General features: G+C 39.4%; 1 protein-coding gene across 7 annotated transcripts in view; it reads left to right on the forward strand.

The window, feature by feature from the left end:
- The window catches only part of SH3GL3 (SH3 domain containing GRB2 like 3, endophilin A3), a 293,614-nt gene that overhangs the window by 261,464 nt on the left and 10,873 nt on the right, over nucleotides 1–21,277 (forward strand). For all 7 annotated transcript variants that reach the window (XR_013518773.1, XM_054258298.2, XM_002749185.6 and 4 more), the window contains 2 exons: nucleotides 5,444–5,547; nucleotides 7,078–7,187. Coding sequence is in view for 6 of the 7 variants with exons in the window: in XM_054258298.2 (XP_054114273.1) it covers nucleotides 5,444–5,547; nucleotides 7,078–7,187 (214 nt within the window). In the remaining variant the exon portion in view is untranslated. The remainder of the gene's footprint in view (nucleotides 1–5,443; nucleotides 5,548–7,077; nucleotides 7,188–21,277) is intronic.

Below are 21,277 nucleotides of genomic sequence, written 5' to 3' on the forward strand. Positions count from 1 at the left end.
TCTGCTTTGGCCCCGCACTGTAGCCTTTGGTTGTCTTGTGAGTAGGAGCTGGAATGGAGACATTAAGCATCTCTTCACATCTTGTCTGAGGCTGAGCAGCATCGTTATTCTATAGACAGTGATACAAGCCAGGAGGTCTTTTGGTTCTCCAACTTTCCAGTGATCCAAGAGGGGCAGCCCTGTGACTGATTTCTTGCCAGGCCAGGCTGGGCCTGGCAGGGTTCTGAGAAGTACCCAGGGCAGCCCTCCTCTTGGAGAAAAGTGTGGGAGTCAGCAGACTGGTTACCAGCCTTCATTGTCGTTTCTCAGGAACAGTATATCACCCATAGGTTTGTTAACGCACTGTCCCCTTTTCTGTCTTTGCAGAGTTTATTCCTCATAACTTACCATTAGCAAATGTAGGTCTTTGACATTAGCAGAAATCAGAGATATTCCATAGAAGACACCTATTTCAGTCCAGTGAGCCCAGGTACCTGCAGTACTGGCTCTCTTGGTATACATTCCCCAGCTATGGGGTCTTCCCTCCATCCATGGGTTCCCAGTGGAATTACTAGATTCCAGATTCCTGGGGTCTTTCCCTTGGTCTGGAGTAACATTTTCCAAAATTCATTCCATGGGATGTTAGTGTGTTTTGCATTAATAATGTCTCTGTGGTCAAATAAGTTTGGGACACCCTGGGTTAAATAAAATGAAACAGTTTTCTTTATCACAAGACTTTTCAGAGTCTTTATTTGATAGTATGAAAGATTAATCTCTAAGCAGTTCCTAAGAGAAAATACAGTTGGCAGTTTACCAAATGTATTTGACCACAGAATTCCGTCACATTATTATATTATTACTAATGTTTCAGGGGCTGTAATATGTGGAATAAGACACATTTGGAAATACTAACTCGTGGAAAGCATACCCAGCACAGAGTGAAATACCTGAATTCTGTTTCTGGTTTTGCTTCTGCTAAGCTTCTGGGAAAATCATGTCACCTGACTGGCATCAGGCAAATTAGCAACTGCATTTGAGAAATTCTTTAGAAGGATGAAGTAGAGAATAAAAATATAAGGGATTATTTTCCATGTTATTAATTTAATTGCCTTACTCAAACTTTCTCAGAAACTCTGAATAAAGGCTTTTGCCCCATTGGAAAAGGCATATGTTTATGACCAGACTGCAAAATTCATGAGAAATTTTCCATAGCTTCTCTGAGGAATCCAAAAAGAGTGGAGGTCTTTGATATGACAGAGCAAGAAATCACTGGTATTATCACAATGTCAATCGAAGATGACCTCTATTGGAAATGCACCTTTTCAGTTGTGAAAGAGAATGGCTTGCCATCTTTCGAAGATGTACTTTTCTTTATTCATGCATGTGAAACACACTTGCAAACCCCAGGTCTGGACAGGCGTCAGCTGCTCACATCCCAGTTCTCTCCCTGTCCTTGCCATGGGCTTCAGGGTGTGCCACTCTCTGCTTACTCACCCGGCTGCTCACCGAGTCCCCTGGTAAGTAATTGCTAAAGAGTCAGAGGAGGAAGGTTTCCAGCCCTGCTTCTCAGCTACCCCAGTTTCCACAGTCCTCTTGGAGAGTTGACCTAAGATAGCCTTTGTTACAATATGCAGTCCTTTGAGCCATTCTTCTTTGGGTACAGCCTGAGTCCTTTGCAGTTGGCCCACAAGGCTGGGCTAATGGCTCATATCTTATGCAAGAGTCCATGGGGTTTTCACAACTCTTAGAAACTTCTAGTATCCTTAGTCCACTATAGCTGGGGGCATCTATTCTCTGTTTCCATCCCCAGGATCAAGGTACTCCCAGTGGCCTCATATGCTGCTAATCCTCCGTTAGTTTTCAGCCAAAGAGAGGTTTGGAATGAAATGCGTCTACAGGTGACACACGTGTGTCACTTGTGGATTGTGCATTGTGCACAGTCTGTCATGGGAGAGAAATTGAGTTCATTTCCTGTTTTGGTGTTACCCCTCAGAAAAGAGTGAGGCACCCTGGGGTACGGCCAAGTCAGCAATGAAGTCCCCAGGCCCAGCCACATGGGCCCATTGCCCCATGAGCTTGGTTCCTATGTGTCTCCAGGCAACAGCTCCTGTCACCATGAAAGGGGGACCCAGGTCAGCACTAATCTCATTGTTAGGTTTTTGCATAGTTAGAGGATGGGCTAAAGCAGCTCTGTATCAGTTTCCTATTGGAGCCATAACAAATGACCACAAACAGTGTAGCTTAAAGCAACACACATCTATTGTCTTCCAGCCTAGAGTCCTAAAATGAAGGTATGGGCAGGGCCACGTTCATTCTGGAGGCTCCAGAGGAAGAAGCTGCTTTTTTGCCTTTTCCAGTTTCTACAGGCCACCTGCATTTCTTGGCTCATTCTTTGATTCCTCCCTCTTCACAGTCAGCGGCATAGCATCTTCACATATTCTGACCTCTGTTTCCATTGTCACATCTTGTCTGATGTTGGCACTCCTGTCTCCCTCTTTTTTTTTTTTTTTTTTTTTTTTTGAGACAGAGTTTCGCTCTTGTTACCCAGGCTGGAGTGCAATGGCGCGATCTCGGCTCACCGCAACCTCCGCCTCCTGGGTTCAGGCAATTCTCCTGCCTCAGCCTCCTGAGTAGCTGGGATTACAGGCACGCGCCACCGTGCCTAGCTAATTTTTTGTATTTTTAGTGGAGACGGGGTTTTACCATGTTGACCAGGATGGTCTCGATCTCTCGTGATCCACCCGCCTCGGCCTCCCAAAGTGCTGGGATTACAGGCTTGAGCCACTGTGCCCGGCCTCCTGTCTCCCTCTTAAAGGACCTTGTGATTATGTTGAGCCATTCAGATATTCCAAAATAATCTCATTTTAAGATACTTAATCATAACTGCAAAGTCTCTTTTGCTATGTAAAATAATGTATTTGCAGGTTTGGGGAATTAAGACTTGGACATCTTTGCAGGCTCTGTGATTCTGTCTACCTCAGGCCCCCTCTGGTTATGATTCCCTGACTCTCCCAGGTAGCTACACAGCCCTCACTCCATGCATTTGTCATCCACCAAGGCCTGTGCCTCCTTGACCTCTAACCTACATGGAAGTCTGCTTGCATGATGAGTTTCTCACTTCAAGCATCAGCTGAGTGTGAACCCATCTGTAGTAGCTAGTGTGCTTCACTTTCAGAAAAGGGAGTGGATTCTCTGGAAATCCAGTTCCTTGGCATATATCATATGGACATTTTCATGGGTGAGGTCACACTTTGCTCTCAAGATGGCACCAGCAAAGTGGCAGCCCAGGTCTCAACCCAGAAGTGGAATTATGCCTTTCTCTCTATCCCAGGTGACGTTCTCTGATTTAACAGATGGACTGTTAAAATTCCAACAATGGAAGAAATGTTTACCTTCTGGTCAGGTTTTGGCTCTTGCTAGGCCTAAGTTTGTTGCTTTATCTTGGTTCTGCCTGTCTAGGTATTTATTTCTAGTTGTGGTTTGGGAGGCTGAGTCAAACTGTGTTGGTCCCCATGGTCCCCACCACACAGCTCAATGCTCAGGACCTGGGGGACAGCTGGAAGCTTACATTTTCTGGAATCAGTAGGAAAATGATCTGCTTGTGGCCTGGTCTCCACTGTCAACAAGAGAGACTTACAGCCTAGTAGCCACCCCTTCAGGACTTGTCCTGAACACCTATTAGGTGCAGGCATTGGGCAGTGCTGCCGTTGTCTACCAAGCTTTAAGGGTTTTGAGGATTCATTTCCTTCCCAAAGTCAGCCACTCAATGAGCAGTTACAAATGCATCTCTAGATTACATCGGCTTGTGTTTTAGCCACAGCAGAGAGGATAGCTTGTAATCCCCCTCAGCCCCTTGCTGTTCCCCAATCTGGAATATGTTTCAAGAAATACTCATTTAGCTTTCACTATTTCTTTAAAAATTATAAAACGTAGACATTTTAAAAAAGTGAGTTATAAGGTAGGACAAATAAATTTTACTAAAGGCAGAGAGGCGTGACATAGATTTTGCCAAGCACACCACTCTAGCGCTGTAAGGAAGAAAAATGATTTCTATAGCAAATTCTACTATGATTGTGCTAAGCCATGGTGCTGAACTTCCTTAAAAGTATGTGTGAAAGCCAAAGGTGAAATTTAAGAAGTCCTTAGGATTTGGTAGGGGCCAGGCTGTCTTTGTTTTGTTTATTGGGTTTTTGGAAATTTAAGGCTAGGCTTGTTGCTTTTCCAGCCTCAGAGCTTGGTAAAGTAAATGAAACCCGACAGGATTTCATTGTTCAGATGCTGATCACAGCTTGGCACACATGGAATTCCATGTATATCTTACATGCATATTGAGCTGTGTTTAAAATAGTATAAGTGGATAAGAAAAATTTAAGTACAGACAACTAAGGAATGATTTGCAACTACAAATGAAAGTAGCTTGGATCTTTGAAGGCTGACGTGGTTGGTCAGGCAGGGTGAGATTGTATAAATGAATAAGCAAGCAGACTTTGCTCTAAAGCTGAGTAAAAATGAAGTGTGGAAATGACGCATAGGCGTTGGGGAAGCCTGGGAAGGGCAGGATTGATTTTGTGTCTCAGTCCAGCTCTAGAGTTGATTGGATTCATGCTAGGGGAGACCTGTCACTTCAGCCCCCTGAGGCTTGCCTCTGGGGCTTCCAGAAATAAGCTTAATCTCTTTCCTGTAGCAGCCCCTCGGTTATGTGGGGGCTCAGGAAAGTTCTCAGGCTTTCATTGGTTTGCTCTTCCTCAAATTATACAGCCCCATATAGTACAGGTTTTTCTAAGACACAGCTTAAAAAAATTCATTGTAAATTGGTCACTAATTTCATGAATCTCTTGATTTGTGGGAAGCAGAGATGCCAGTGTCTTTCTAGTTCATTCCCTTTAGTTCTGTGTTTCAGAGAAATTATGTTGAGTGATAGCAACAAAAAGCATATAGGGAACCGGAAAGTCTTGGCCCAGGAGCCCATGTTGCTCCCCGCCCCCTTTCTTATCTGTTTAATTTACTGTTCTTAACTGTTTAATTTACTTAATATCTTGATTTGGCTTAGCTAGAAAGTGCAGGTAGAGACACTTCACTAAGTAGGCAGTTCCTTTGCTAAATGTTGGCTTCAGTTATAACTGGAAGAACTTTATATCTCTGTTTTCAGATCCATGAACTTTATAGCACAGAAAATCTCCTGAGAAAAGTCATCTTCTAATTGGAAAAACAGGCATTTTTATTGAGTTAAATCAAATTCAAAATCACAAATAATTTGAACATGTTTTTCCAGTATGTATAGCTCCATACCATGACCTGTGTGATTACTATACAGAGCTCCTAGATGAAATTAAATGAAATGGACCAGAGCTGAGGCAGATGCTGGCCTTCCCTGCCAAGCTGGGTCTTTGTTGCTGGTCTCCTCTCTCTCTGGACGTTATACAGGCTCTGGCCTCCATGGAGTAATTTTCCACTTCTGCTGCAGGTAGAACAAGTCAGCCAGTTGGCCGTGTTCATAGAGGCAGCATTAGACTATCACAAACAGTCCACAGAGATTCTGCAGGAGCTGCAGAGCAAGCTACAGATGCGGTAAGTGCCTCCATGTTTCTTACCAGCCAAGGGCTATGGAGGTAACATCTACTGAAATCCATCCATCTGTCTCTGTCTGTGTGTCTGTCTCTCCATCTCTCCATCTTCCCCTTCCCCTGCCTCATTCTGTTTTGAATTTTCTTTCACTGGCTTTCATGGTTGGGTGTGGATGGGACTGAGATAATAAGTACTGGCTTTGGCCAATAGGATAGAACTGGGAAGAAGGATCTGGCAGCTTTTCTCTTTTTTATTTTCGTTAAGTACCTTTTATTGTAACCTGTGTTTAGGGCAACTAACCAAGTTGCTCCCCAACCTTGGACATCAACCCCTCCAAAACTATCCTGGCTTCACTGCTAATTTGATGAGAGTTTAGCTCCCCATTCACAAAGGGATGGAAAACATCTAGAGCTATGGAAAAAAGTGAGATGATGTATGGAAAATATGTAAATATCTGTTAAAAAAGATATATTTTCACTTCACCGGTATGAATTTCAGGCTATGTTCATATTATTGACAGGTATTGAAAGAGTCAGAAGTATTTTCTGAACAATTAAAGAAAGATTTCTGTGTTCCTTGTGACTTTAATCATAGATGTAGTCTGTACTTTTCTGAAAATTAGTAATATCATATATAGTATGCATGGCAACTCTATTTATTAAAATATTGGGTTAAAAATACCCTATTTTTTTAACCAGGTTTGATAACAGAAAATTGTTTTATACATGATTATGGTAATGCATAAATTTGGAGGAATTTTTACTTAAATCAATGATATAGTTACATAGGGAAGACAAAGGTGTGTTCAGATCCTGAAGCGTCCACTTCTGCAGGCAGACAGTTCACCTGTTACTCACAGGAGTGTATTTTCATCATTCTATCGTAATCTATAAGAGCAGAGTGAGGGAAAAGGCAGCTCTCATCCATCACTGGTTGGTGACCATATCCCAGGCACTTGCCAGATGCCTCAGAGACTTGATGAAGACAGTCATTTTTTTTTTTTTTTTTTTTTTTTAGATGGAGTCTCACTCTGTTGATCAGGCTGGAGTGCAGTAGTGTAATCTCGGCTCACTGCAACCTCCATCTCCCAGGTTCAAGTGATTCTCCTGCCTCAGCCTCCCAAGTAGCTGGGGTTACAGGCGCCTGCCACCATACCCAGCTAATTTTTGTATTTTTAGTAGAGATGAAGTTTCACCATGTTGGCCAGGTTGGTGTCAAAACTCCTGACCTCAGGTGATCTGCTCACCTTAGCTTCCTGGAGTGCTGGGATTACAGGAATGAGCCACCATGCCTGGCTCAATTAGTCTTCTTCAAGATGAATTTCACTCACAAGCTCAAATAGAGAGTTGACAAATTATATTTGTGATAACACCTCCATAACTTTGGGCTACTCAAGAGTCAGTGCATAAAAATTGTCCCCTTCATGACCACTAGCTGTAACCTAAGTTCCTATGCTCATCAAGACAGAGAGAAGGTGTATTTGGAAAGCTTTCAAGATTAGATGTCTGGCTCATCTTATGATGTGTGTTACAGAATATCAGCTGCATCCAGTGTCCCCAGACGAGAATACAAGCCAAGGCCCGTGAAAAGGAGTTCTAGTGAGTTCAACGGTGTTTCTACCACCTCTGTAGCAAAGACGACAGGTAAGTTACTAAGTGTGCCTTTAGTAAAGCACTTCTAGAAACACTAATTTACTGCTTGTTCCTGGGTCAGTGAATACACACACACCCTGGATATCTTTCTTTGGTAGTTTGGTAAATCCCCTTTCCCCCTAAAAGTACCCCCTTTTTCTGTTCCCTGGGGAATTCTATCACTTGTATAATGTGGCATTTAGAACCAGGCCATAGAAGTATTATTGCTACATCATCCTTTATATTTAATTTTTACTTTGAAAATATTTTCTTTAAGTTGAAGTTAGCATTTTTGAGCAATTGCTTTATACTAGATACTGTATTAAGTGCTACATCATTTTTTTAATTAAACAAGTGACACAAATATGTTTTTTAGTAAAATAAACAAAAAAATTTAATGGTATAAGTCATTCTATAATCTCTTGTGATCACCCACTCCATCCCAGTTCCCTTCCTAGATGTAGCCACTGTTAAAAATTTGGCATAACTATTATCATATCTATTAATATACATAGATATACATATAAACACAGCATTTTAGATTTTTTTCTGCTTTTTCTTTTTTTTCTTTTTTGAGACAAGGCCTTGCTCTGTCACCCAGGCTGTAGTGCAATGGCACGAACATGGCTCAGTGCAGCCTTGACCTCCTGGGCTCAAGCAGTCCTCCTGCCTCAGCCTCCCCTGTAGCTGGAACTACAGGTGTATGTGACCATGCCAGGCTAATTTTTTCATTATTTGTAGGGACAAGCTGTCACTTTGTTGCCCAAGCTTCTCTGCAACTCCTGGGCTCAAGCAATCCTTCCACATCGGCCTTCTGAAGTGCTGGGATTACAGGCATGAGCCACTGTATCTAGCCTTTTTTCTGTTTTTTAAATGCAAGATCATACTAGGCATATTGTTTTGCAGTTTGTTTTTTAAAAATGTATCAATTTCTTGGAGTTATTTCCATATCATGCATATAGATCTATCCCACTGTTTTTAATAGCTTTATAGTTTTCCATTATACCATTTCCCTCTTGGTGGACATTAAAGTTGTTTCCAGTTAGTTGCTACAGTAACTGTCCTTTATCCACTGTGCTGGCTACATTATTATTAAAGTAAGAACACCTGCTTACCCACACCCGTGCCAGTAGACTTCCATTTCTGCCAAGCACTCATGAGAAAAAATGGTATCCAGTCTTAATTTGCATTTCCATGATTCTTAGTAAGGGTGAACTTTCTTTTCTTTATTTTAATTTGTATTTCCTTGTGTCAGACTTGTCTGTTTATGTCATTTATTTGTGGTTTTTTGGGGGGTAGTTTGCTTTGTCTTATTGTTTTCTAGGAGTTCTTTCCATATGAGAATATTAATAATTTTTTTCCTAGTTGGTCAGTTATCTTTAAACTTTGCTTATGGAGTGCGTTGTTTCTTTGTTGCTTTTGCTATTGTTTGTTTTGTTTAGTTTTGCTTTGAGTATACAGAAGCTTTTATTTTGATATGGTCAAATGTATCTATCTTTTGCTTACAACTTTTACATTTTGTGCCCTGTTGTGAAAAGTCTCCCTATCCCCAAAGTTATTTTTTTACAGTTTTCTACTTTGAATAATCCTTTCTTAATATTTAGATCTTTATCATAAGGATTTATTTTTGTAAATGGAAAGAAACTCCCAAACTATCTTTCAGAGTTGTGCTACTGTTTCACATTCCCACCAGCATGTACTAGTGATTCAGGTTCTGCACATCCCTGCCAGCATTTGGTGGTGTCACTATTTTTTATTTTAGCCACTTTGATAGGTGTGTAGTGAATCTTACCGTGGGTTTAATTTGCATTTCCTTACTGACTAATGCTGTTGAATATCTTTTCATGTGTTTATTTGCCATCTGTGTATCCTCTTTGGTGAAATGTTTCTTCATGTCTTTTGTCCATTTTCTAATTGGATTGTTTAGGTTTTTACCATTGAGTCTTAAGAATTCTTGATTTATTATAAATACAAGTTCTTTCACATATATGTGATTTGTAAATATATTCTCTCTGTAGCTTACCTTTTTATCCTCTTAACAAGGTCTTTCACAGATCAAAATTTTTAATTCTTAAGGAGTCCAATGTATTCATTTTTACTTTAATAGATTGTGTGAGGTCTAGGAATTCTTTGCCTAGCCCTAAATCCTAAAGATTTTCATTCATTCATTCACTTATGACAGACTCTCTTTCTATAGCCCAGGCTGGAGTAGAGTGGTACAATCTTGGCTCACTGCAACCTTCGCCTCCTGGGTTCAAGTGATTCTTCTGCTTCAGTCTCCTGAGTAGCTGGGACTATAGGTGCATACCACAACACCTGGCTAATTTTTGTATTTTTAATAGAGATAGTTTCTCCATTTTGGCCAGGCTGGTCTCGAACTCCTGACCTCAAATGATCTGACTGCCTTGGCCTCCCAAAGTGCTGGGATTACAGGCATGAGCTACTGTGCCTGGCCTCTCCTGTGTTTTTTCTTAAGTTCATGATCCACTTTGAGTTAATTTTTGTATAAATGTGAGACTTAAGTTGAGATTAATTTATTTTGCCTATGGATGTCCAGTTGCTCTTTCAAACAGACATTGCTCATATAAGCTGCACAGTCTGAAGTTTCTTCCAACCCTATTGCTATCCTTAAAGGTTTTTTTTTTTTCATTTAAAAACAAAAATTGTCAGAGTAATAAGTGTATGTAGTTTAAAAAGAAAATAGTAATATGTGTATGTGGTTTTTAAAAGGCAAATGTAGTTACCTCTATCTCTGTATGATAACATGGGCAGGACCCATGAATTTTTTTGTTATTAAAACTAAGAAATATTAGAGTATATGTGTATATAGTTTAAAATATAAGCTTTTTTTGGTGAGAAATGGCAGTTTCCCCCTCAGCTCCTCTCCCAGTGCTTAGTTTCTGCTCTCAGAGGAAACACTTTCAACTCTTCTATATATTTATTTGGTACTTAACTTCATGATGCTTGTTTTTTACTATTTCTTGATTTTTCAGTTTTGGATAAATGTATTGATTTCCTGATATGGAAAGTAAGGGCTTAGCTTCCTAATCCTTGGTCTTCCATATACTTCTCCCTCCCTTCACCCTTCCAATTTACTTATAATCAATATTTTTGTTAAATATTCATTGTGTAACCACTTCCACCATATGCGACTCTTATAATGCCCTCCTCCCCTTTTTTCCCTGCTGTTATTTTAAATTGCCTACTTACGGATGAAAATATTAGCAGGCTCCATGACTTTTCTGACTACTCTTGGGTCACATAGTTCTCCAGTCACTTGAGTGTGTAAGTGCAGGCTTGTGCAGTAGTCAGAATGCTAAGACCCAGGTCATAGTCTAAGCTATAATCTTGATTTAATGCTTGGCTTTCACTCCTCCCCAAGCTCTGGCCTGTTGCAATGGGAACACTGGTGTCAGGGAAGAGGTTGTATTTGGCTTTTTCTCTTTCCCTATCTACCCTTTCTGTTCTTAAGTCCCCAGAGAATGTATCTTAAGCTCGCTGAGGACTCATTTAAAAGGCTTTCTCTCTTGATTTGGCATGAAATGGAAAGATCACAACACATCCTGCCCCTTCACACTCTCTCCAAACATTTTTCTAAAAATCCTTTTTAATCTCCATCTTCTGACCTATTTATGCCATAGATGTAGGCTGGGATTAAAAGTCATAAAACTAGTTTCCCTCATCTCTTCTGTTTTAATTTGTTTTCAAATCCTGCATAAATTGTCTTCTGCACATCTGTTAAAAAAAACAAAACAACAAAACAAAACAAAACAGTCTGGAACCTCATCCAAAACTTCCATTTTTACATCCTCTAACACTTACTTACAATATCATGAGCACAGAAATAATATTCACAGCACTGTCACATAGTGTACTATTGCTGCATTTCTATGCTTGTACAGTTGTCTTGATGACTGTAGCTTTATAGGTTTTGAGGTTAGGTCCTGTTAGTCCTCTAACTTTGGTCTTCATTTTAAAAGTTGTTTGGCTATTCTAGTTCCTTTGCATTTTCATGTGAGTTTTAGAGATCAAATTTTCAATGTTTCAAAAAAAAAATCCTGCTCAGATTTTTATTTGGATTGGGTTGAATCTATAAATCAATTTAAGGGGAATTGATAGCTTAACAAAATTGAGTGTTCCAGTCTTGAACACAATCTATTTTTTTCCCATTTTTTTAGGTCTTCTTGAGTTTCTCTCAGCAGTGTTTCACTGTTTTTAGAATATATACAGATCTTTAAAAAGTTTTTCATCAATCTCTATTTTATCTGTATGCAATTATAAACAGCACTTTAATAAAATTTCCCTTTCTAAATTTTTGTTTCTAGCATTCATAATATTCCATTGATTTTTGTATATTGATCTTATATCCTGCCACATTGCTAAATTTACATCTTAGTTCTGGTAGTTTTTTAATAGACTCCTTAGTTTCTTTACATAGATACTCATGTCATCTATGAATGAAGACAGTTTTACTGGATATCTGGATGTGTTTGTTTTTCTTGTGTTTTTTTTTCACTTGCTAGAATATGTTGAATACAAAGGATTAGAGTGGACATCCTTGCTTTGTCTCTGATTTTAGGGGAGAAGCATTCAGTACTTCATAATTAAGGATGATCTTAGTGGTAGGTTTTTTATAGTTTTTTTTCTTGAGCCAGGGTCTTGCCCTGTCACCCAGGCTGGAGTGCAGTGGCACAGTCGTGGCTTGTAGCAGCCTCACCCTGTCAGGGTCAAAAGATCCTCCCACATTAGCCTCCTGAGTAGCTGGCTACAGGCACACACTACCAAACCTGGCTAATTTTTGTATTTTTTGTACAGATGGGGTTTTACCCTGTTGTCTAGGCTGGTCACGAATTGCTGGGCTCAAGCAATCCACCTGCCTTGGCCTTCCAAAGTGTTGGGATTACAGGTGTGGAGCCACTAAACCTGGCCTTCATAGATTTAAAAAATCAGATTGAGGGAGTTTCCTTCTAGTCATACATAATTCGCAGAGAGTTTTAATGAAAAACAGTCTTTGAATTTTGTCAGATGCCTTTTTGTTGGTCTCTGTTGAGATGATCATTTATTTTTTAGTTTTAGTTTGTAATATGGTGAATTATATAGTTAAGTTAATCATGCATCCCTAGGATAAGCTCTTTGTGGGAAAGTTTTTCAAAACAAATTTTAAAGTTTAGAATAGTTTAGACTTACAGAAAAATTGTGACTATAGCACAGGGCATTCCCATATACTCCTCCACTCTTCTATTTTATTAGTGTGGTATATTTACTGTAAATAATGAACATATATTCATATCAACTAAACTCTATACTTCATTCACATTTCTTTAGATTTTACCTATTTCCTTTTTCTGCTCTGGGATTCTATTCAGAATAGCACATTGCATTTAGTCATCACCTCTCCTTAGGCCCCTCTTGCTGTGACAGCTTCTAAGATTGTAAAAGGGGTTGTGTTCTTGATCTGATTGTCAGTTTGGTCTCTGCTGGTACATAGCAGAGTTACTGACTTATGTACATTAATTTTGTATTCTGAAACTTTGCTGAATTCATTTATCAGTTCTAGGAGCTTTTCAGAGGCATCTTTAGGATCCTAGGGTTTTCTAGGTATACAATCATATCATCAGCAAGCAGTGACAGTTTGGCTTCCTCTTTCCGGATCTGGGTGCCCTTTATTTCTTTCTCTTGTCTGATTGCTCTGGCTAGGACTTCCAGTACTATGTTGAAGAGGAGTGATGAGAGTGGGCATCCTTGTCTTGTTCCAGTTCTCAGTGGGAATGCTTTCAGCTTTTTCCCATTCAGTGTTATGTGGGCTGTGGGTTTGTCATAGTTGGCTTTTATTACATTGAGGTATGTCCCTTGTATGGTGATTCTGCTGAAGGTTTTAATCATGAAGGGATGCTGGATTTTGCAAATGCTTTTTCTGTGTCTATTGAGATGATCATGTGATTTTTGTTTTTAATTCTGTTTATGTGGTGTGTCACATTTATTAACCTGCATATGTTAAACCAGCCCTGCATACCTGGTATAAAATCTTCTTGGTCCTGGTGGATTATCTTTTTGATATTCAATTGGATTTAGTTAGGATTTTTACATCTACATTTATCAGGGATACTGATCTATAGTTTTCTTTTTTTGCTATGTCCTTTCCTGGTTTTGGTATTAGGGTGATACTGACTTCATAGAATGATTTAGGGAGGATTACCTTTCTCTAGCTTGTGGAATAGTGTCAATAGGATTCGTGCCAATTCTTCTTGGAATGTCTGATAGAATTCAGCTATGAATCTGTCTGGTCCTGGACTTTTATTTTGGCAATTTTTTATTACCATTTCAGTCATGCTGCTTGTTATTGGTCTGTTCAGGGTTTCTCTAAGACTTTTTGTATTGTATTATGCTAACACTGGTTTCTGTTTTTTGTTGTTTTTTTTTTTTAAAAAAAAAACACAAAACCCAAAATGCAGTAAAAGAGTATTTTCTCACTCCTGCCACAGTCCAGGGAGAATATTCCAAGAAGATGGGTGGTTCTAATGCATAGAGTCTCTCAGGGGTCTAGGCTGATGGCAGCTCTGCCATCTTCATCATATGGTTTTCTAGTTGTTGCCACTCCAGCCAGCAGGAAGGGGAGAAAGAACAGACATTTAGGCTAGATATTTCCTCTTATACCTGCAAGGTGGAAATGACACACATATTCCAGGGATGAGTGTTCAAACAGCCATACCTAGTGGCAAAGCAACTTGGGAAGTACAACCTCTAGCTAAGCAGCTGCTACCCAGTTGCAATGGCATTTTAGTTTGTTTGGGCTTCTGTAACAAAAACCTAGGACTGGGTAGCTTATTACTTACAGTCTGGAGGCTGACGTCTAAAATCAAGGTGCCAGCAGAACTGGTGCCTGGTGGAGACCATTCCTCATACATGATACCTTCTAGTTGTGTCCTCACATGTAAGAAGGGGCAAACAATCTCCCTTAGGTACTCATGACCTAATCACCTCCTAAGTCAGTAATTCTCATGACCTAATCACCTCCTAAAGGTCCTAGCTCTTAATATTATTGCATTGGGGATTAAGTTTCAACAGATGAATTTTGGGGGAACACACACATTCAGGCCATAGCTAATGGGAAATACACTGCAGGAACCAGTCCATAACAATGATGGACTCCTGTGGGACAGAACTTTCTAGGACCGCCTACCCTGGCAATGAAGGAAGTGTCTTGATTAGACCCTGGTTCTGCTCTCTGGATTCTGGATCAGGGAGACTCTTTTGTCCTTTATTCTGTGGGATCCTAGATTTGCTCTCTGAGAAATATGTCTTCCAAGGCTACATTGTAAGTGGGCGTTGAAGGGCTGCCTTCTTTGACGTATGTGCTTACTGCTGCTCAGGGACTTTGTGGGTTCCTTACAGTTCAGTAGATACAGATGTCTTCAGGTTGGGCTTACACTTCTTATCACAACTTGATTTCTTTTCTTTTTTTTTTTTTTTTGAGATAGTCTTGTTCTGTTGCCCAGTTTGGAGTGCAGTTGTGGAATCTCAGCTCACTGCAACCTCCGCTTTCTGGGTTCAAGCAATTCTTGTGCCTCAGCCTCCTGAGTAGCTGGAATTATAGGCATGTACCACCACACCTGGTCAATTTTTGTATTTTTAGTAGAGATGTGTCTTCACCATGTTGGCCGGTCTGGTCTTGAACTCCTGACCTTGAGTGATCCACCTGCCTTGGCCTCCCAAAGTACTGGGATAACAGGTGAGTCACCACACTGGCCACAACTTGATTTCTTAAGAAACATAATGAGCTTCTGATCTATATGCTTCCAGACAGTTCCATGTGCCTGTAAACACATTCAAGGTTTTTTCTTAGATATAGCTCTTAATGCTTTTATTTCTTTCCTTCCTTGTCTCACCCATGCTTCCCTTTCTTAACTTAACAGAGGCTACCTTGAGACCATCTGAAACAGCAGACTTGAGTAGGAAGGCAATACCTTTCATTGCACCTTCGTTGCACAGCTGAGTTCCTTTGGTTTAGACAGATCTCTGAGAATGATTTGGAAGAGCAATCTGCTTATCTTGTTTTCTTTGGAATACAGAAACAGTTTGCTTTTCTAATGCATTAGGAGCCAACCTCTGATCTTTCTCTCTTTTACCTTTGCTTGCAGACTGGGAAACTTTCGTCTTTCTTATAACAACTTGCTACACACAAGAAGATTTAGCTAATATACCAACCTTATGGCTTTATTTACCTTCTTTCTTTAGAGCTATTGGTATGTGGTCTGCTTTCAGAGTTATCATAGGCAAAAAAGTTTTTCAAATGTTTTTTTATAATCTAACAGGTCACTGGGTTTCATTTTTGTTATGTTTGTTTTCTCTTAATTGCTGTCTGCCTGCTGATTCAGTGCCACTAATTTTAGGTTTTATTATGTCAACACCCCACTTCTGGTACCAGTTTCTGTATTAGTTAGTGTCATAGTAGCTACCATTCCAGAGACACTCACGAAGGCAGTAGTTCAAGCAAGATAGAAATTAAAAACGGAAGTCCAGGCCCAGAGATTTCCTCTTAAGGACATGAGCTAGAAGTAGCTCACATTACTTTCATTTCCATCCCTCTGGCACGTGCTTAATCATGTGACCACATCTAGCTACAAAGGTTTGGGGGAGGTGAGCTGGAGACCACATCCTATCTGTAATTACATTTCTGTGGAAGAAAGGAATAGTTTGTTTTGGTGGCCAGCTCAAAGTCTTTACCACCTAAATTTACTACATATTTTTTGTGGAAGAAAATGTCTCCTCTGTCACTGATTTCCCTCTCTATAGTGTTCCACAGAATCGATTTTTGTTAGAATGTGGTACCAACTACATTCCCACAAGCATAACCTAGGGGTTGGCAAACTCTTCTCTGTAGATGGCCAGGGAGTAAATATTTTAGGCTTTATGGTCTCTACTGGCTACTCAATTTGGTTGTTATAGCACGTAAAAGTACACATAGGTAATATATAAATGAATGGGCATGAGTGTGTTTCAATAAAATATTATTTGGCTCACAGGCCATAGTTTGCCAACCCCTGGCATGACTCACTGGGACATCAACACAGAAATATCTATCAAAATGGATAAAAATATTTATACACTCAGTGGCTTCATTCCTGAAAATGTATTCTAAAGGAATAATTTGAGCAAAACATATCCATGTATCTGTTATAGCTCTATCTAGAGAAACAAAAAGTTGTAAGTGGGAAAAACCTAATGAACAATATTTATTTATTTTTTTAAATTTTTAAATTTTTTATTGGATTTTAGGTTTTGGGGTACATGAGCAGAGCATGCAAGACAGTTGCATAGGTACACACATGGCAGTGTGCTTTGCTTTCCTTCTCCCCTTCACGCACATTTGGCATTTCTCCCCAGGCTATCCCTCCCCACCTCCCCCTCCCACTGGCCCTCCCCTTTTCCCCCCAATAGACCCCAGTGTTTAGTACTCCCCTTTCTGTGTCCATGTGTTCTCATTTTTCATCACCCGCCTATGAGTGAGAATATGCGGTGTTTCATTTTCTGTTCTCGTGTCAGTTTGCTGAGGATGATGTTCTCCAGATTCATCCATGTCCCTACAAACGACACAAACTCATCATTTCTGATTGCTGCATAATATTCCATGGTGTATATGTGCCACATTTTTCCAATCCAGTCTATCATCAGTGGGCATTTGGGTTGATTCCAGGTCTTTGCTATTGTAAACAGTGCTGCAATGAACATTCATGTACATGTGTCCTTATAGTAGAACGATTTATAGTCTTTTGTATATATACCCAGTAATGGGATTGCTGGGTCAAATGGAATTTCTATTTCTAAGGCCTTGAGGAATCGCCACACTGTCTTCCACAATGGTTGAACTAATTTACACTCCCACCAACAGTGTAAAAGTGTTCCTTTTTCTCCACATCCTCTCCAGCATCTGTTGTCTCCAGATTTTTTAATGATCGCCATTCTAACTGGCGTGAGATGGTATCTCAATGTGGTTTTGATTTGCATCTCTCTGATGACCAGTGACGATGAGCATTTTTTCATATGATTGTTGGCCTCATATATGTCTTCTTTCGTAAAGTGTCTGTTCATATCCTTTGCCCACTTTTGAATGGGCTTGTTTGTTTTTTTCCTGTAAATCTGTTTGAGTTCTTTGTAAATTCTGGATATCAGCCCTTTGTCAGATGGGTAAACTGCAAAAATTTTTTCCCTTTCTGTTGGTTGCTGATCCACTCTAGTGACTGTTTCTTTTGCCGTGCAGAAGCTGTGGAGTTTGATTAGGTCCCATTTGTCTATTTTGGCTTTTGTTGCCAATGCTTTTGGTGTTTTGTTCATGAAGTCCTTGCCTACTCCTATGTCCTGGATAGTTTTGCCTAGATTTCCTTCTAGAGTTTTTATCGTGCCAGGTCTTATGTTTAAGTCTTTAATCCATGAACAATATTTATTTTTATATATTTGACAATAGTAGGATAATGATTATGGTATATCAAATGGGATATTCTGCAGCTATTTAAATGTATTAATATGAAAATTGTATAGAAACATAAAAATGTTTATGGTATGATATTAAATGGAAAAGGAAGACACAAAGTTCTAAGTATGATATACCTTTGTAAACATATATCTGCATATGTAGACCAGACTAAATGGTAGGATTATGGGCAATATTTTTCTTTTTTCAAGATATTCTTGTAATTGTATTTTAATAAGAACATTTGAATATGCCAAAAACTGTATTCGATAATGGGAAAAGTGGATGTACTTGAAAGTAGGTGTACTTCCTTCTTTAAAGAAATTATGTAGCCCATTATATTCTCCGTATTTGTCCTGGTAACCAGGAAGCTCAGTATCAAATGTGAAGTTTAAGCACAGCAGCATTTAAATGACTGCAGTAGAATATGTGTTCCTCCTACCCTTTGATGAGGGCAGCCAAGCATCTTACACTTCTTGAGACAGCTCCGGTGTGATTTTTAGTAGCATCCCCGTTTTAATTTCAAAAGTTCTGTTATTTGAATGAAAATTATATATTTTTCCTACTCCTTAAGGTGTTATCTTTCTACCTCTGGCCTGAAAAAGCTTTATTCTGAATATGCATTTATTGTAAGCCACTTCAAAATTTCTGTTTAGAAAGAAGCTAGGTATAAGCAAATTAATTAAAAATTTTGACAGTGAGTTCAACCTCAGCCTCCCTCCTTCAATGCCAGTATATTATATTTGAGGAAGGGAGGACCCAGGACCCCAGGGCTCAGTCCTTACCCCACTCTCTCTACCTTTCCAGCTTGCATCCAAGTAGTTCTTAGAGACAGGACCTCAGGTCAAGCTCCCAAGACAACATTCTCTCATTTGCCACCAGAGAGAACTCAACTTTCCTTTAATTTGAGCTCACAGACTGGCAGTGTGGAGAGTGTTAAGCCTTATAAAAATTAAAAGGTATTTGACTTAAAGTATCCCTTAAGGTCATAGGGACCTAGCATTTGAGTGCCAACAGTATGCCAGGTGCTTTATAGGCATAACTCATTTCATTCTCATAACAGTACTGCAAGGAAATGATAATAAAAAAACAGTAAGAAATAATAAGATAATGATAATAGCAACAACACTATTGACTATTTACTATGGGTTACATATTGTGTAAATACTTGATATACATGTCTACTACTATTTTTAGTCCCCATTTTACAAATGAGTAAGCAAGGCTCAGAGAGGTTAAGTGAGATCTTCTCAAGATCACAGAGCCAGTAAATAGAGCTGGGCACTTTACCTGATAGATATTTCATGTTATATCATTCAGAAGGAATACTAGGGAATGTTACAAAATGGCCAAGAGCATTGGGAATGCTTTATTTCCAAGATTCATGATTACATGGAATCTGTGGTCAGCAAGTGGTTGCAAAGGGAGTCCGCTGAATGCATCTGACTTGGAAGGGAAAAACAGGACAGTGAGTTCTTTCACTTCCCCATTGAGGCCGTGCATGTCAGTGCTTTGTCCCCTCCTTCTTGGCCAGTAGCTGGGTCTCTAGACAGATTAAGTTCTTAGAAGGGCGATGTTTAGACAGAGATCACAGATGTGCAGAAGTTGGCTTTTAAGAAGGCTCAGTGTCCCATATTCTCCACTACAGCAAACTCTGTGTGTGCCCCTGTGTGTCTTTTGCCTGTGCCTGTTCCAGGCTGCCTCTTCTAAGTTTCCCTTGGTGGTAGCTTTAAGTTCCCATCTCACACACCCAGCATTGGGCTTCCTTGATTTGTGGGTGGAATTTGCAAGTGTAAAGGGGGTCCTGTACTGTTTGTTTCTGAGGCACAGTTTCAAAAGAAAATGACATTTATAGCCTGCATTAATGGGAAATTACTTTCCATTAGGATTCTGAATGATTTGCACATAATGTTTATAAAATGAAGGAAAAATGTCAAGCATTTCACTAACAAATGAAAGCAAAGCTCACAAGACTCTGCCAGAAATGAATTCCAAGAACATTTTCTTCATCATTTCTTCTTTCTAAAGAAAAAGAGAGAGAGATGAAAGAACATAAGTCAATTAAGCAGAATGCATCATGGGACTGAGATGGAATCTTTGATAATATCTTTGCTAGGTAGTTAAGAGAATGAATAAAGTGAGCCAAAATAGAGAAAGGGGAGAATCACATCTTGAAATGATGGATTGCAGACAAAATCCAACTCTAGGCCCTGGCTGGGAGAAATGACTGCCTGTCCAAGTCCGTGAGTGTGGGGTCATGCTGCGTCATCAGTGTAAGCTGTCCCTCTGTCCCCAAAGAGAAAAGGAGGCCAAGAAACGTCCTTGAGCTGAATCGTGTGCCTGCATAGCTCCCAGAAAACCACTGATTTTGAAGAAAATAATGTAGGAACTTATGAACTGTAAGCAAGTATCTTCCTCACCCATGGGGAATTTTTATCAGGCCCCAGGTTGAAGTATACAACCTCTTGAAGTATATATTTAAAGACTAGAGGACAAAATGTATTTTATATTTTATCAACTCACTTTTTTATGAACTTTTTTTTTTGCTCAAACTCTTAAAAGGGATACCACTTGATGTAATGAAAACTAAGGGTTAATAAGCCCCAAACTGGGACCTCCTTTAAACATATAGGAGACTGAAATGAGTTAACAAATATGTATTCCAAATGTGTGCCACAGGCACATCAGAGTGAGGTGAAATAAATCTCCCAAATGGCTTGTATTAAGACGTTCTCTCTTTAGGTATAAAAGAGACTTTTATAAATTTCTTAACACTTCTAAAGCAGCTTTGGAAATAATTTCTAGAGCCTAAGTCAGTCCCCTCATAGGCGCAAAATGTCTAGGATTACATTAGAAAATAAACATTTATTCAAAAGTGAAATGTGAAGTTTGAAAAGTAAAGACGGTGAATACTTTTCAAATAGAAATATATGCAATTTTTTTAAACCTACATTTCTGAAGAGGAAATTAAAATCTTACAGAGCAGTGACGGTGGTGATTGTTTGGTTAGCAGGTTGTTTCTTACACTTCTCTTCTTTCCTTCCTCCTCTTTTCTTCTATTCCTCTTCCCCTACCAATAGCCTTCCCCCCAGATCCATTTCAGTATATTATCAGTCATGCTTCAGAGTCAGAGTTATTGATGAGAGAACTAAATCAGGAAACAGGAGTCCCATGTTATAGTTCAGATTCTGGAACTTCTTAGTTGTATGAATTGGGGTGAGATTCTTAACACTTCTAGACTGATTTGAATTTGTTCCTAGAGGAAGTCATTGGGCTTAGTGCATTCCAAGGTACTTCCTACCTCTAAATTCTGTGGCTGCAGTATTTATCTTTTGTGACTACTTAGCATTCTTCATAATTTGAAACATGGACAGGTTGAACATTTAATATTTTCTACATTTAAAAAATATTTTAAAACTTAAAGTGTGAACTATGATGATTATTGTCAATCCATAGCCATTGGTGCAGTGAGTGGGAAGTCTCTTATTTTCCGATCTGAAGGAAGATTTAGAGAGGGAAGTTTTTCTCACTACAGGGAATAGTTTTCTGTAATTATTCTAAAGAGTCTGTAAAAAGAGTTTTGCAAAGCCATAAGATATAAATTCTAACGTAGTTGTGGGAATTTTGACTTAGC

The sequence above is a fragment of the Callithrix jacchus genome, chromosome 6 (assembly GCF_049354715.1).
Source record: "Callithrix jacchus isolate 240 chromosome 6, calJac240_pri, whole genome shotgun sequence".
Classification (NCBI taxonomy): domain Eukaryota; kingdom Metazoa; phylum Chordata; class Mammalia; order Primates; family Cebidae; genus Callithrix; species Callithrix jacchus.